The sequence below is a fragment of the Erithacus rubecula genome, assembly GCF_903797595.1.
Source record: "Erithacus rubecula genome assembly, chromosome: 17".
NCBI classification, from domain to species: domain Eukaryota; kingdom Metazoa; phylum Chordata; class Aves; order Passeriformes; family Muscicapidae; genus Erithacus; species Erithacus rubecula.
In genome coordinates, this window is record NC_136669.1 from 7,828,283 (window position 1) to 7,841,020 (window position 12,738).

Genomic DNA, 12,738 nt, shown 5'->3' on the forward strand with positions numbered 1-12,738 from the left:
TTGCTGATAAATGAAACTGGATATTAAAAGATGAAAGAAACCATGGGGGAAAAATCATAAATTCTGTAAGAATTAAAAATTAAAAGGGAGGGTTGTACATTAGAGGGGAATCTTAGGTGTCAGGTGTTTGGAAAGTCTATACTCTCAAGTACCTCAGCCAATGGAACAACCAAGACAGAGGGAAATGTGGCAGGGAAACTGGGATAAAAAGGAGGCTACATCCTCCAGAAATGCGAGAGATCCCAGAGGAATGCCCCATGGCCTCTCCCTTATTCAAATAAAGCAAAAGGACTCCTCTGTCTCCTTTTTTGACATAAACCTCTGGCGCTTGTGGATTCATTTTCCTGACAGCCCGAGGCAGTGGCTCACTAGGAGCCAGCTGCCCCAGCCCAGGCTGGGGCTGTGCCCCTGCATGTCCCACCTTTGTTGTCGTGCCAGATGCGGATGCGCCAGATGCTGCCCAGGCTGCGCTCCGTGGCGATCTGGAACACGTCCAGGCTGTTGCGGTGGAAGGCGTTGTCCCCATCCAGGTGTCTGTGGCCACTTTTGTTGTCCACCCCGTAGAGGGCGATGCCCACATGGGCTGTGGTACCTGCAGAAGGGAAGGGGCTCCCTCAGGGATGCTCACCTGGGGTGCAGCTGCTCCCCAGCCCTGCCTGGGACAGTTCTAGCTACAGACCCAGCCCCTGAAGAATAGCCGAACTTTGTGCCTGTCTGCTGCTGGGAAAGATTCAGAATAAAGTGATGGGTCCTGGAGGGCAGCAGCAGCATCCATCTCCACAGGGCAGGAAAGGCTCAGAAGCGAGGAACAATCTCTGCCTCTGCAACCACAGCCCAGTCAGGGAAGGAGGGATGGGGGAATTTCTCTCTTGGATGGTTCCTTCCAGCAGCAATTGCTTGTCCCACCATGACAGCCAGTGGTGGAATAGCCTGGGCTAGTGAAAGGTGTCCCTGCCCACATCAGGAGTTTGGACCCAAAAGGTTTTTGAGAAACCTTCCAACCCAAACCATTCTCTCAACCCACCCCATCATCCCACAATAAAACCTGGGAATGCTGTGGGGAGCCCTGGATTGGAGCTGAATGCAGGGAGCACTCAGAGCGGGACGTGCTGAGGTGCCCCCCTGTGCTCCAGGCTCGGGGCTCACCTGACCCTCTGCCCCAGCCCGTTTTGACCAGGATCTCGTATTTGTAGAGGCCGTTCTTGCCGCAGAAGGGGATCACCCCCACGCGGCTCACGTCGATCACGTCCAGCTTGTGCACGATCAGCGCCGCCACCGAGTAGGTGACAAAGCACACAGCACATGTCAGCAGCACGATGTAGTTCAGCCCTGGGCCTGGAGCCTGGAGAGGAGAGAAGAGCTGAAAGGCAGCCCCAGGAGGATCCTGCTCCCATTCCCTGCCTCCTTCCTGGCCGCTCACAGCCCCACAGAGCCGGCTGTGAGCTCCCTGCTCCTGCTCACATCACAGGGGACACAGAGAGGCAGAGCTGGATGGCCCTGGGAAGCAGAGAGCAGCTGGCAGGTGAGACTCCCTGGGATCAAACAGTGCTGGGTGACAGCTGGAGGAACCTTTGGCATCTCTCTAAGAGCGGAACACAGTGCAAGGTGTCCAGGCCAGGGACTAAAGCCATCTGCAAAGGTCTGTTTGCAGCCAGGATTCCCAACCAGGGGACACAGCTTCCCCTGAGCTGTGCCTATCTGCCCCTCCCAAAAGCTCCCAGATGCCTGTCATGCTGCCAGCTTGGACATGAAGCCAAGAGGAACCTATGGCTTTGCTCCAGGTGACAACAACCCATTCTGTGTGTGACAGCCTCTGCTTTGTTGTACTCACGGGAAAGATGAACTGGACAGAGTTTGGGGGCACAAACAGGCTGGCCCCAAAGGCTGTGAGGTGCTGGGTCAAGCACACAGCCTGGTCTGGCCTGGTCTCCTCCAGAGGGACAATTCCTTCTGTCTTCCAGCGCTTCTCCTGCTCACTGAAGTACTGGCACAGGGACGTGTACAGCCCCAGGGTCACCTCCACTGCCGACCAGCTGAAGTGGTTGGTGATGTTCAGGTAGAATTTCTGGATGGGGTCATCTGTTCTGGAGAAGGGAAAGAGCAAGGAGGTGACTCCCTGCCCTCCTGAAGGGACACCAGCCCCATTCTGCTGGAGGTGTGCTCAGGGGAAGCTTCCAGCCACAGGGGCAGGGATGCACTCAAAAAGGAGGAGAAGCCCAATGAATGTGGGGTAATTTACACCCTTTGGGCTGTGCAGATACTCAGGGGCTCCCCAGACAACCTGAGCAGCCCTCACATGCATCCACAGCACAGACTGGGGCTGACAGGGACTACCAGGGAGGATTCTCTTACCTGGGTGAAGTGAAGAAGGTGTAGAGCTTGTGGTCACTTCCAGCCAGGACATCCAGGCTGATTCTCTTGGAGGCAGAGCAGTTGTGCTCATTGGGCTCAGGCTCATGATGGAGATAGGCCATGATGAAGGGCTCGGGCTCACTGGCCAGGTAATGCTCTTTGGAGAGGGGAAGGAACAGAAAGGGTTAAAAATCCTTGGGAGACTCTGCCACAGGTCTGCTGCCAGCACTGGGGCTCAGGGAAAAAGGAATGCAGTGAGTTGTGGGAGATGCTTCTCCAGATTGTGCACTCTGCTCCTCAGAGGATCCCTGAGCACTGGAAACCATTGGGCCAGCCTGGGAAAGGGACTGGATAAAGCCTGCCAGGACTGATGAGGCTCAACAGAAGGGCTGGGAAAAGCAAAAGGCTTCTCAGGGCCAGAATCCCCAAGCAAGGATAACACTGGGCATGGAGATTGTCCAGTACAGCCAGAACCTCAACCATGCAGCGTGGAACACCCAGCATCCCTTCCCACATCATCCTCCCTCATACCCAGCCCTCCTCTCCCACAGGAAGGACTAGCAAAGAGATGGATTTGTCTGCCCTACCACTGAGGACTCTGTAGGTGAGCTGGAAGTGCAGTCCTGCTTCCCTGTTGTTGCTCTCCATGACCACAATCAGGTTCACAGAGGTTCTTGGCTCAATGACCTCGGTGCCAGCCACGAGATTTTCGGGCTCTGTGCTGTTAGAGATCATGACAGTGATGGCTTTTTCAGAGTCCAGGCTCCCGATGGGGATCTGCACCCCATTGTGTGTCTGGAACTCCATGGAGGCCACCTTGGTGGACACAGTGTAGTTGCTGATGTACCCAAAAGGGAAAGGATTGGAGTCCACCTGGAACATGACTTGGATGACATCAGTCAGGTTGGAAAGGGTGGAGTTGAAGGCCTGGGGGATGGAGAACTGGCAGTTTGGTGTGTTTTCATAGCAGAGCAAGTTAAAGGGGTCAGACCTCTTGCCTGTGGCCTTAATTTCTCCTCCCACCAGCTCGAGGGGCTCTTCATTCAGCACCCGGGATTTCATGAGGATTCTCATCAGGCTGGAAGACAGGTTGTAGGCTTTGGGAGCCAGCAGCAAATTGTGGGAATCAGCAAGCAGCTCCTGGGGCTTGGATTCTTGTGAAACTGCATTGACAAGGTGGATTAGGTCACCTGGCAGGAGAGAAATGAAGAGGAAGTGGTAAATAGCCTAGATAAGTGCTCCAGCCAGGAGAACACCTGACACCTTCCCAAAGCAGTCAGTCAAGGCTTGCCTTGCTGCCTTCTCACTGTTCCTCTGCACATCACCTTCCCCACTGCAGAGTTCATAGCCCAGAGCCAAAAGCAAAGCTGTCAGCACTTTCTGCAGACTCTCTAATCTACCAGGTTTGGTGAGGAATACTTAATCACAACACACTTGATTTCCCTCCTGTGTAGTGAAGAGAACCACAGCTCAAGAAACAGGGAGGGAATGGATAAAACAAACATATGTTCCTAAGCTTTTGCACTATGAAGTGCACAACACTCAGAAAGGAGTGCAGAGGTAACAAGGAGTGCACAGAAGGTGTCTCTGCTTCCCCCAAGGTCACCTGGGGGGAATTTCCACACAATGCTCCCAGATGCCCCAGTGAGGTTTGACAGCCTCCTTGGACTCCAACCAGGAATACAAGCATCTGGAAGCCATGGCTGTTACTCACTGTTTACTAAAAAGAGAATCCTCAGGAGTATTACTGAGCCTATTAGGAGTATTAATGAGTTATATTAACAACTGTCAGATTTAAATGTGCAGAGAGCAGCTGCCAAAGCCAGGACAGCCCTGGGAAAAGTGCAGGGACAAGAGTGGGCTGGGATGCCACACTCCAAATGGCAGATGCAATTTCCTAAAAATTTGGGCCAAAACCCAAATGGCAGAGGAGGAGGGAGCCTGGGAGCTCCCCTCAGGCTGCCCCTGCCCCTGGGCCTGGCTCCTGTCCCAGCCCCAGGACAGAGCTCACCTGTGATGTTGAGGATGTTGTCGGCAATGCCGGTTGGTGTCACCGTGCCCTGGGTGGTCTCCCCTTGCAGAATGGTCATCATGGTCTCCAGCTTGTTCAGGGTCCTTGTCAGGCAGGACTTGCACACCAGCTCCTTGCTCACCACCTGCAAAGGAACCAGGCTGTGACAGAGCAGGAACACCCCAAGGAGTGCCCAGCTGGCTCTGTCCTGAGACACCTTTCCACTCTGGAAGTGCCCCGTGCTCTGTCCTGCCCTGGGGAGGGGACAGAGCCTGCCCTGCTCACACTGAGAGTAGCCAGCAACCTGTTGGTGTCTCCAAGACTCTTCCATCTCCCTCCCATGACATTCCAAGTGCCAGTGTACAGGCAGGCAGATGATGCTTTGGGGTTGGGAAGAAGAATAAAGGGAGGAAACTGTTGCCCAGAGAAGCTGTGGCTGCTCCATCCCTGGAATTGTTCAAGGCCAGGTTGGACAGGGCTTGGAGCAACCTGATCCTTCCAACCCAAGCCAAGATTCTGTGATTGTAAATTCCTGTTCCCTGGTGTGCACTCAGAAGGACCAGGTACAGCTCCCCTCTGGGACCACACACAGAAACCAACCAGGATGAGCTGGATGGGATCCCTCCATCCTCTCCATGACCTCCAATGGAAGCAGGATTCAGACCCAACTGAATCCATTTCAGTGTCCAAATCCTCCTGAAGGCTGTGGGAGGAATCCTGTCACTCAGACATGATGGATGTCCCTCCCTCTGCTCCCAGATGTGTCCAAGAAACAGAATGTTCTAGCCATGGCCTGGAGCTTCCTGCATTCTCCAGGGCTGCATGGGAGGGACTGAGGCAACACATGGAAGCTGTTACAACTCTGTTCCTTGCTCTTATTCATCTTTTTTCTTTTAATCATCATAGGATTCAGCCATGATTCACCATATGTTTTGGTGAAGAATCAAAACAGCATCTGCAGGTCTTGAATTCTCCCTTTTCTGCTTTATTTGTAAGCTCTGAGAAGCCAGGACAGACTGTGTGGATGGGAGAGAGGAATCAGGGAGGTGGGGAAGATAATGAGTTATGGGCAGGAACCACTCAAGGGCAGCTCCTACTTAGGGAGGAGAATTGATCAAGAAGTCAAAAATTCTTTTTTTATCCCTCCAGGAGAAACTAATTCTGATTTTTCCTCTCTCTTGTAGGCAAAATCAAATATCTATCAGCTCTGATGGACACTTGTGCAGGAAAGGAATGTGTGAACTCCACTTGTCTCAGCCACTTGGGAAATTGTGGAGTACTGTTTTCCTAAGATTTTCATTCCAGCCCAGAGCAGAAAGTAATCCTGGAATGTCAGCTTTTCCCATGGAATAAAAATTCTGTTTCTAGACCAAAGCTCCCACAGCAACATCAAGTCACGAGGCAGGAGGAGGTGGGAGAGACAGAAACAACTGGTCCAGCATGGAATGGGATGTGCTGAACCCAAACCCCAGGCAGAGGGGAACAGAAAGAAGGGATTTTTGAGGTTTGCAGGCTCAGAAGCAGGGAAGGGAGCAGACCAGGACTCTGTGGGTGGGATGCAGTGCCTGCCCATCACTGACCTGGCTGCAGGGGAAGCACAGCCAAGGCCAAGGTACCGGAGCAGCCCCCAAAGCAAAAATGAGGGAGGGTGAGAGGAGGAGCTAGAGCAGCCTGGCTGAGCACCAGAGCATAAGTGCATTATGTAACTGGGCTCTCCTCCCTCCTAAATCCACCAGACACCAGCCCCAGCACCAGGAATGGGAGACCACAGTGATGCCAGGCAGCAGCACAGCAAAGCAGAGAGGGATTTCTCATCCTGTAGGGCAGAACCAGGGCTGGGAGGAGCATCAGATCTGGGCACTGGTCCCTGGCCCAAAGCAGCTCTACTTGTATTACTCCTGATGGGAGCCCAGCCTGTCCTCACAGATCCTGTGACTCCCCCAGCAATTTATTCCAATGTTTTTGGAGCCCCTCTGCTCTGGGAGAGATGGGGGTGTCCAGCCTGGGAAAGAGAAGCCTCTGAGACCTTAGAGCCCTTTCCAGTGCCTCATGGGGCTCCAGGAGAGCTGAAGAGCGACTTGGGGCAAGAGATGGAGGGCCAGGACAATGGGGAATAGCTTTAAGCTGAAAGAGGGTAGATTAGATTGGATATTGGGAAGAAATTCTTCCCTGTGAGGGTGGGAGGCCCTGGAACAGGGTGCCCAGAGAAGCTGTGGCTGCCCCTGGATCCTTGGAAGTGTCCAAGGCCAGGATGGACATTGGGGATTGGAGCACATGGATTGGTGCAAGGTGTCCCTAAACACACAGGGGCTGGAATGGATGAGATCCTTTCCAACCCAAACCATTCCACGGTTCTCCAAATCTCCATCCTGTGGGGGCCTCTCCTGCAACTTCCACCTTCAGCTGCCCACCAGGGCAGGCACCAGAGGAGCAGCACAGAGCTGGCAGCACCCAGGACATCACCACAGAAATGACAATGCCAGCAAGTGAGCCCTGTCCTCTGTGTGTGTGGAGAGAGCCAGGCAAGCACAGCAAGGACTGAGGGGCAGCTGGAGGCTCAGGGGTGGGGCCAGGGCCATACCGTGCACTGTGCCAGGGCAGCTGAGATCTGCTGGATGTCATCCACTGTGTTCACCTTCAGAGAGTTCAGGGTCTCTGTGATGTTGTTGCGAGTCCAGGTGCGGAGCTCGAATTCCTGCCCAGCCTCAGGCTCCAGCAGCACGGACCGCTCGTACTGGGGTGGGAAACAGAACAGCAAGAGTTGAGGGAGCTGGAGTGAAAATAACAGAGTGAAGAGCAGTCTCAGAGGCTGCTGAGCTGAGCTGGAGTCACCTGTTCTCTGCACTCCACATCTACTGCCTCTGCTTCTCCCCAGAGGGATCTAATGAGCTGGGTTTCCTCAATTTCACTTCTGTTCTCCAAGCAATTATCTGAACAGCCTGGCACTCAGCAGCTAACTAGTACCTGGAGTGCAGTCCTTATCCAGCTAAGCAGGGTGCCTGTGCTAAGGGGGATCATCCTCTTCCTGGGCAGAGAAGCAGGAATACAGTTCCCAATTCCAGCCCTGCCTATAAGGATCACTGCACAAAATCTGGCCCAAAAATTCTCATGGTGATTGCAAGGACTTCTGGAGGGCCCTCTTAGGCAGAACGAGCTGTGTTACCTCATTTAAGATGGTGATGAGGGCCAGGGAGTACTCAATGACCTGCTGAGGGTCCCCTTGTTTCACCAAGCCCTGGAGCACAGTGTCAGTCTGGTTGTAGAGCCAGTGGGAGAGGCTGGGGAACCCCTCGGGGAGGCCGATTTCCATGGAGCTGCAAGGAAAAGGGATTTGGGTGAGGTGCAGACTGGGCTGGGAAGAGACAGGAGGGGAGGCAGGTGGGTGACCCAAAAAAGCAGCACTTGCCCCATTTGCCTGAGAAACACCCTGGACCTGCAGCCTGGCTCCTCACTGGCCCAGCCCTGCGACTCCACGATCCCAGGAGCCTTTTCCCACTTAACAATTCCACAATTCCATGAAAGCAGTTAACTCCTGGGAAAATTGCCTTGTGGAAGCAATGACCCACAAAGCCTGGAACTCTCTGTGTGCACATCTGCCTCCCCTCCCCTCCCTTTCCTTCCTCTTCCAGGAGGCCACCCCTTCACCCAGGATCAGCACGACTGCAGGGATTTGGGAGCTGGGGCCGGACACGTGCACAGCCCAGCCTGCCAGGAGCCTGTTACCTGTTCAGAGCCACCACGGTGGCTCCCAGCTGGTCCTGCACCAGCACGGCCACGGACACCTGGAAGCCGCTCTCGCGGAAGCCGGGCGGGAGGAAGGCGCCGTGCTCGGCCCTGCTGCCCTTGTAGACGCAGAACTCGTGGAAGTGGCCGGGCCGGCGGCGCGAGGCCAGCAGCATGTACACCAGCGGCCCCTCCTCGTCCTCCGTGTCCCTCCAGCCTGCAGGGGAAGCCCAGCACGCTCTGACAGGGCCAGGGGGAGCTGCAGACAGCACCCCAAAGGAGATGGCACTGCCCCTTCCCTCCCCTTGGGGAGTCCATCCTGCTCAGCCCTGTGGCACAGATGGGCTTTGGAGCAGCCTGGAGAAGTGGGAGGTGTCCTTGGTTTTTAAAGACACTTCCAACCCAAATTATTCCAGGATTCATCTGCTCTTGGTGCTGTCCCAGCAAGGGCTCCCTGCTCTGGCAGGTTGTCCCCAGAATGAGGACAGCTCTGTCCCCAGAATGAGGACAGCTCTGTCAGGCTGGATGGGTGCCTTGGTTCTCTCTGAATTTTTGAGATCTTTATGAGTTTCTCCTTAGGTATTTGGCTTTCATGACATTTAAAGGGATTATGAAAAATTCATTATCAAAATAAAAAGGGGGAGTAACACTGCTGGGACTGGGAATAGCACTGACAAAAGCTTCTGTAGAAGCCCTGCAAGGCCTGACTTTAGACAGGCTCAGCCCTCTGGCAGCTCAGCATCTCAGGAACAACTGGGTCTGGGATGAAACCTGCACAAAGGCTTCCTTGGAGCTCCCAGGAATTATGAGGAGTTTCATGGGAGCTGGGCAGTTGGGAAAATCACTGTGTGTTTGCCAGTGAGCCCTGCTGAAGTTGCTGACACTGCCACTGTGTCCTGTGTCCATCACTTCAGCTTAAAAACAATCACTAAGAGCTGAAATTCCCACCATTCCAAAGAGGAATTGATCCCAGCATTGTTCTAGATAGGTCAAAACATACCAAAGTTGCAACCACATCACCTTGAACAGGTTTCTGCTGCTCCCCCAGTTTGGTGCCCAGCCCCCTGGAAGCAGCAGGGTTCATCCCCTCCCAGCGTGGCTTCCCAGCACTGTGCATAAACAGCTCTAATCTCTACCACGGATCATTTGAGGAAATCTGCTTTCCAGAGGCACTTAGTCCTTGGCCCAAGGCTATGGGACATCAGCCAGGCCACTTTTCCAAAGCTGGGCTCACTGCTGCTGTCTCTGCAGCTGGTTGGGAAGGTGGCTCTGGTGGGAACATCCAGCCCACACAGCAGAGACAGCCCCACTACTTTGTCTTTTGATTCTTGCCACATACTGTGACTCACTTTTGGGCACCATCTTCTTTTTCCTGCACTGAAATACCCAGTCCCTTCCACAAGAACTGGCCCGGCCTGGATATCACCATTCACCCATGTGAGTTAGGAATTTTCCAGCTGCCTGCCCAGCTGTTTGAGAGCTTCACAGCTCGGGCACACAAAGCTGCTCATGGTCCAAAGCACTGCTGAGCCCAGCCCAGGCCAGGAATGGGAGTTTTGGGTGAACATCTGCTGGCAATGAGGAGCAGGGGGCTCTCACCTGTACACTCGAAGTGCACCTTGGTCAGCAGCGCCCTGAGGGGTCCCTTCTGGGACAGGCTGCAGGACCCCCCCACGGGGGGCTGGTTGGGCAGCAGGTCGATGGAGGCAAAGCCCTCCTCCCCTGTGGTGGGGTCTGTGATGTGCAGGGTGAAGGTGTAGCCCTCACCATCCCTCAGGGCTCCTTGCCTCAGCACCAGGTTCATCCCCGTGTCACCGGTGGACGTGGTTGTTTTGTCCAGGATGAGGGACTCGTTCTTAAAGCTGTGAGCTGCCCACCTCTGCAGGGATGGACAGGGGACAGACATGAGAGCTTTGGTTTAAAGCTGAAGTTATGTCCTTAAAATGTTTTCAGATTGAGTCTTTTATAAAAAGTAACAGATTTCTAGTGGGAGCGTCTGCCAAATTTGCAGTTGATAATTCAGCTTTAGTCTTGTGTGCTACAGCAACAAGAACTGGAACCTTTCCAAAATGTCTGGTGGGAATATTTCCACTGTGAGATCTACTTTAGTTTCTGGGATTACATCACCCTCCAACAGAATATTTCATAATACAGAGTACAAAACACAGGAAATAAATGAAGGACTGGTGGAGTCTCCACGGGATACTGTGTTTTATGTGCTTCAAGCTGAACATGGCCTGGGTGGTTACTGTTAATAGCACAAACCTACAGTTGTGATAACAGGAGAAACAGTGAGATAACCAGACAGAAAATGCCAGGCAAGGACATGCTGGGCTTGCTGGGAGCAACAGGACTTAGAGTTCTGAGACCTGCTTCACTCCACAGTGGAAGCTGGAATTAGAGGAGGGCACAAGAGGAGAGACTGAACCACCTCTGCTTGAACCATCAGAATAATGGGCAAAATGCCAACCAGCAGGGAGAAAAAAGATCTCTTCCAAGGAAAAAAAAAGTGGCTTTTGTGTGCAAAGACCTGGTCACTCCTGGATTTGGCTTAGAAATGACCCCACAAGGACTCAGCCAGACCCACCTGCCACTGCTTGTGGCCAGGGATTGCTTCCCCTCCTTGTCTCTATGGCAATTTAGGGCCAGGACTTCACTTCTCTTGCCCTTTCCATCCCTCTGCCTCCCCCTTCTCCCAAAGCCCCCCAAAAGGGAAGCAAAGCCTTGTGACTTTACCCCATGCTTGGAGTCATTGTGACAGTTCTGGCAGGTGCCCTCCAGGTACACATAGGAGCTCTTGCTGACCTCGTAGACAGACTGAGCCTTGCAGGAAACACACTCCAGGGACACGATGGGGACTCCTCCCCTCTTGATGAACACCTGGGGAGGCAAGAGGCTCCATCAGAAGGTCTGACACCAAAACAGACACATAACAGGTAAGGACACATCTAGTGCTGCAGGGAGGAATTGCTCTGCACCAGCCCAGTCTGTGCTAAGGAACAGCAGGAAGGGATTCCCAAAGGATTTGGGGTCACATTTAAGCTGCATCTCTTACACCGCCCAGTTCTGCCAGTGGCTTGCAAGAGCCATCCAATGCCAAGCTGGGCTGATCTAAATCATTCTGGATTGATTTATTTACACTTTTTAACACCATAAATGACTTCTGAAATGTCCCTCTGGTCCCTGGTGCTGAATTGCCAGCAAACCCTTGCTTGTGCTGCCAGGTGGGAACAGAAGAATCACCTTTTCCAAGGAGCAGCACATTGTTCCAGGCTTTCAGCTGGAATCTAAGTGCACATCTCCAGACATGCACCACACCTTCCTGGCAGAGCACTCACTCAGCTCCAGAGGCACGGGTGGCTCAGACATAACAGCAATTGAACTCTGACTCCCTAAATTCTGCCTAAATTCCTTTAATCCCTGAGGAAGTGGGCTTGTCCAGCACTGGACTGAGCCCTCTGCCCTGGCATAATGAGTGTTATGAATTCAAGACAGTAATGAAGACATTGTTTAACATGGCAGACTCTTAAAAGGGGATAAATATTCCCCAGGACTGTGCTGGAGCCCCATCCATCCCAGCAGTATTTGCAGATTTCCTGCTACACTGGAAGCATTGTTTTGTGCTCCTGCATGGAAACCAGATAGTACGGAATGTCCTTGAAAGACCATCAATTTCATTTTTTTCCTTTTCATCCTGCAGCTCTGGTTTCAAACCCAGGCTGTAAGAGTTTCCACTTCCAGCCTGAGTCCATCTCCCATTGCCAACTGCACCACGATGGATGTTCCTGACATGAACCGAGCGGGTGCGCTCGGCGTTGGGATCCGTGGGACACAAACAACGAGCACTGACAAAATCCCCCCCTAAAACAACTTGGAAGGTGAGAAGAGAGGAGATGTTGACAGTAAAAATGAGCCCTGGAAGATCTCTGGGTAAAACAAGGGAAAAGCCTGTGGCATGTGAAGCCTGCTAAAGAGTGGGAAAGGACGTTTCCTTTCTCTTATAGAAATTTCCATGGGAAAAGGGACTAATTCTTCCCTGGAAGGGTGGTGAGCCAAGGCCAGGTAGGACAAGGCTTAGAGCAGCCTGGACAGTGGAAGGTGTCCCTGCCACGGCACGGGTGGCACTGGATGGGCTTTAAGGTCCTTCCAACCCAAGCATCCCCTGACTGCTCAGAGGTGGCAGTGCCAAGCAGAGAAGGTGCCAGCTGTGACGGGTACGTACGGTTTGGTTGGTGGCCTCGGGACTCATCCCCTCCTTCCTGATGGTGAGGTCGAACGTGTACTCCACATCTGCCTCTAACAGAGCTTTGGAAATTGTGACAATTCCTTCCTTGGCACTGAAATTCAGAGAGCACCCTGCAGCCGAGCTCTGCTTGCAAGGAGAAAAGAACTTTCAAACCCTCCTTGGTATGGGTGCACATCGGGTTAGTCCACAGCCAAAACATTCAGGTCCACACAGAGTCACTGTCACAGACCTTGCTGTGCAGTGCCACCACTGGGGTGGGACAAACAGGGTGTGTGCAGACAATAAAATACATTATCCTACTCTTCAGGTTAGTAAACAGTAGCTGGAATACTCCTGTATTTCATCTGAGTTTCAAATTTGTAGTTTACAGCAATTAATTCTTCATTAAATGCCCAATAAACATTAC

The 12,738-nt window shown here is 53.0% G+C and overlaps 1 protein-coding gene across 1 annotated transcript in view; it reads right to left on the reverse strand.

Annotated features, from left to right (window-relative positions):
- The window catches only part of PKD1 (polycystin 1, transient receptor potential channel interacting), a 74,250-nt gene that overhangs the window by 12,021 nt on the left and 49,491 nt on the right, over positions 1–12,738 (reverse strand). Inside the window, 12 exon segments of the mRNA XM_079321186.1 lie at positions 422–592; positions 1,147–1,342; positions 1,832–2,084; positions 2,353–2,509; positions 2,940–3,542; positions 4,364–4,508; positions 6,945–7,097; positions 7,527–7,677; positions 8,087–8,303; positions 9,686–9,965; positions 10,823–10,966; positions 12,309–12,455. Coding sequence (XP_079177312.1) covers positions 422–592; positions 1,147–1,342; positions 1,832–2,084; positions 2,353–2,509; positions 2,940–3,542; positions 4,364–4,508; positions 6,945–7,097; positions 7,527–7,677; positions 8,087–8,303; positions 9,686–9,965; positions 10,823–10,966; positions 12,309–12,455 — 2,617 coding nt within the window.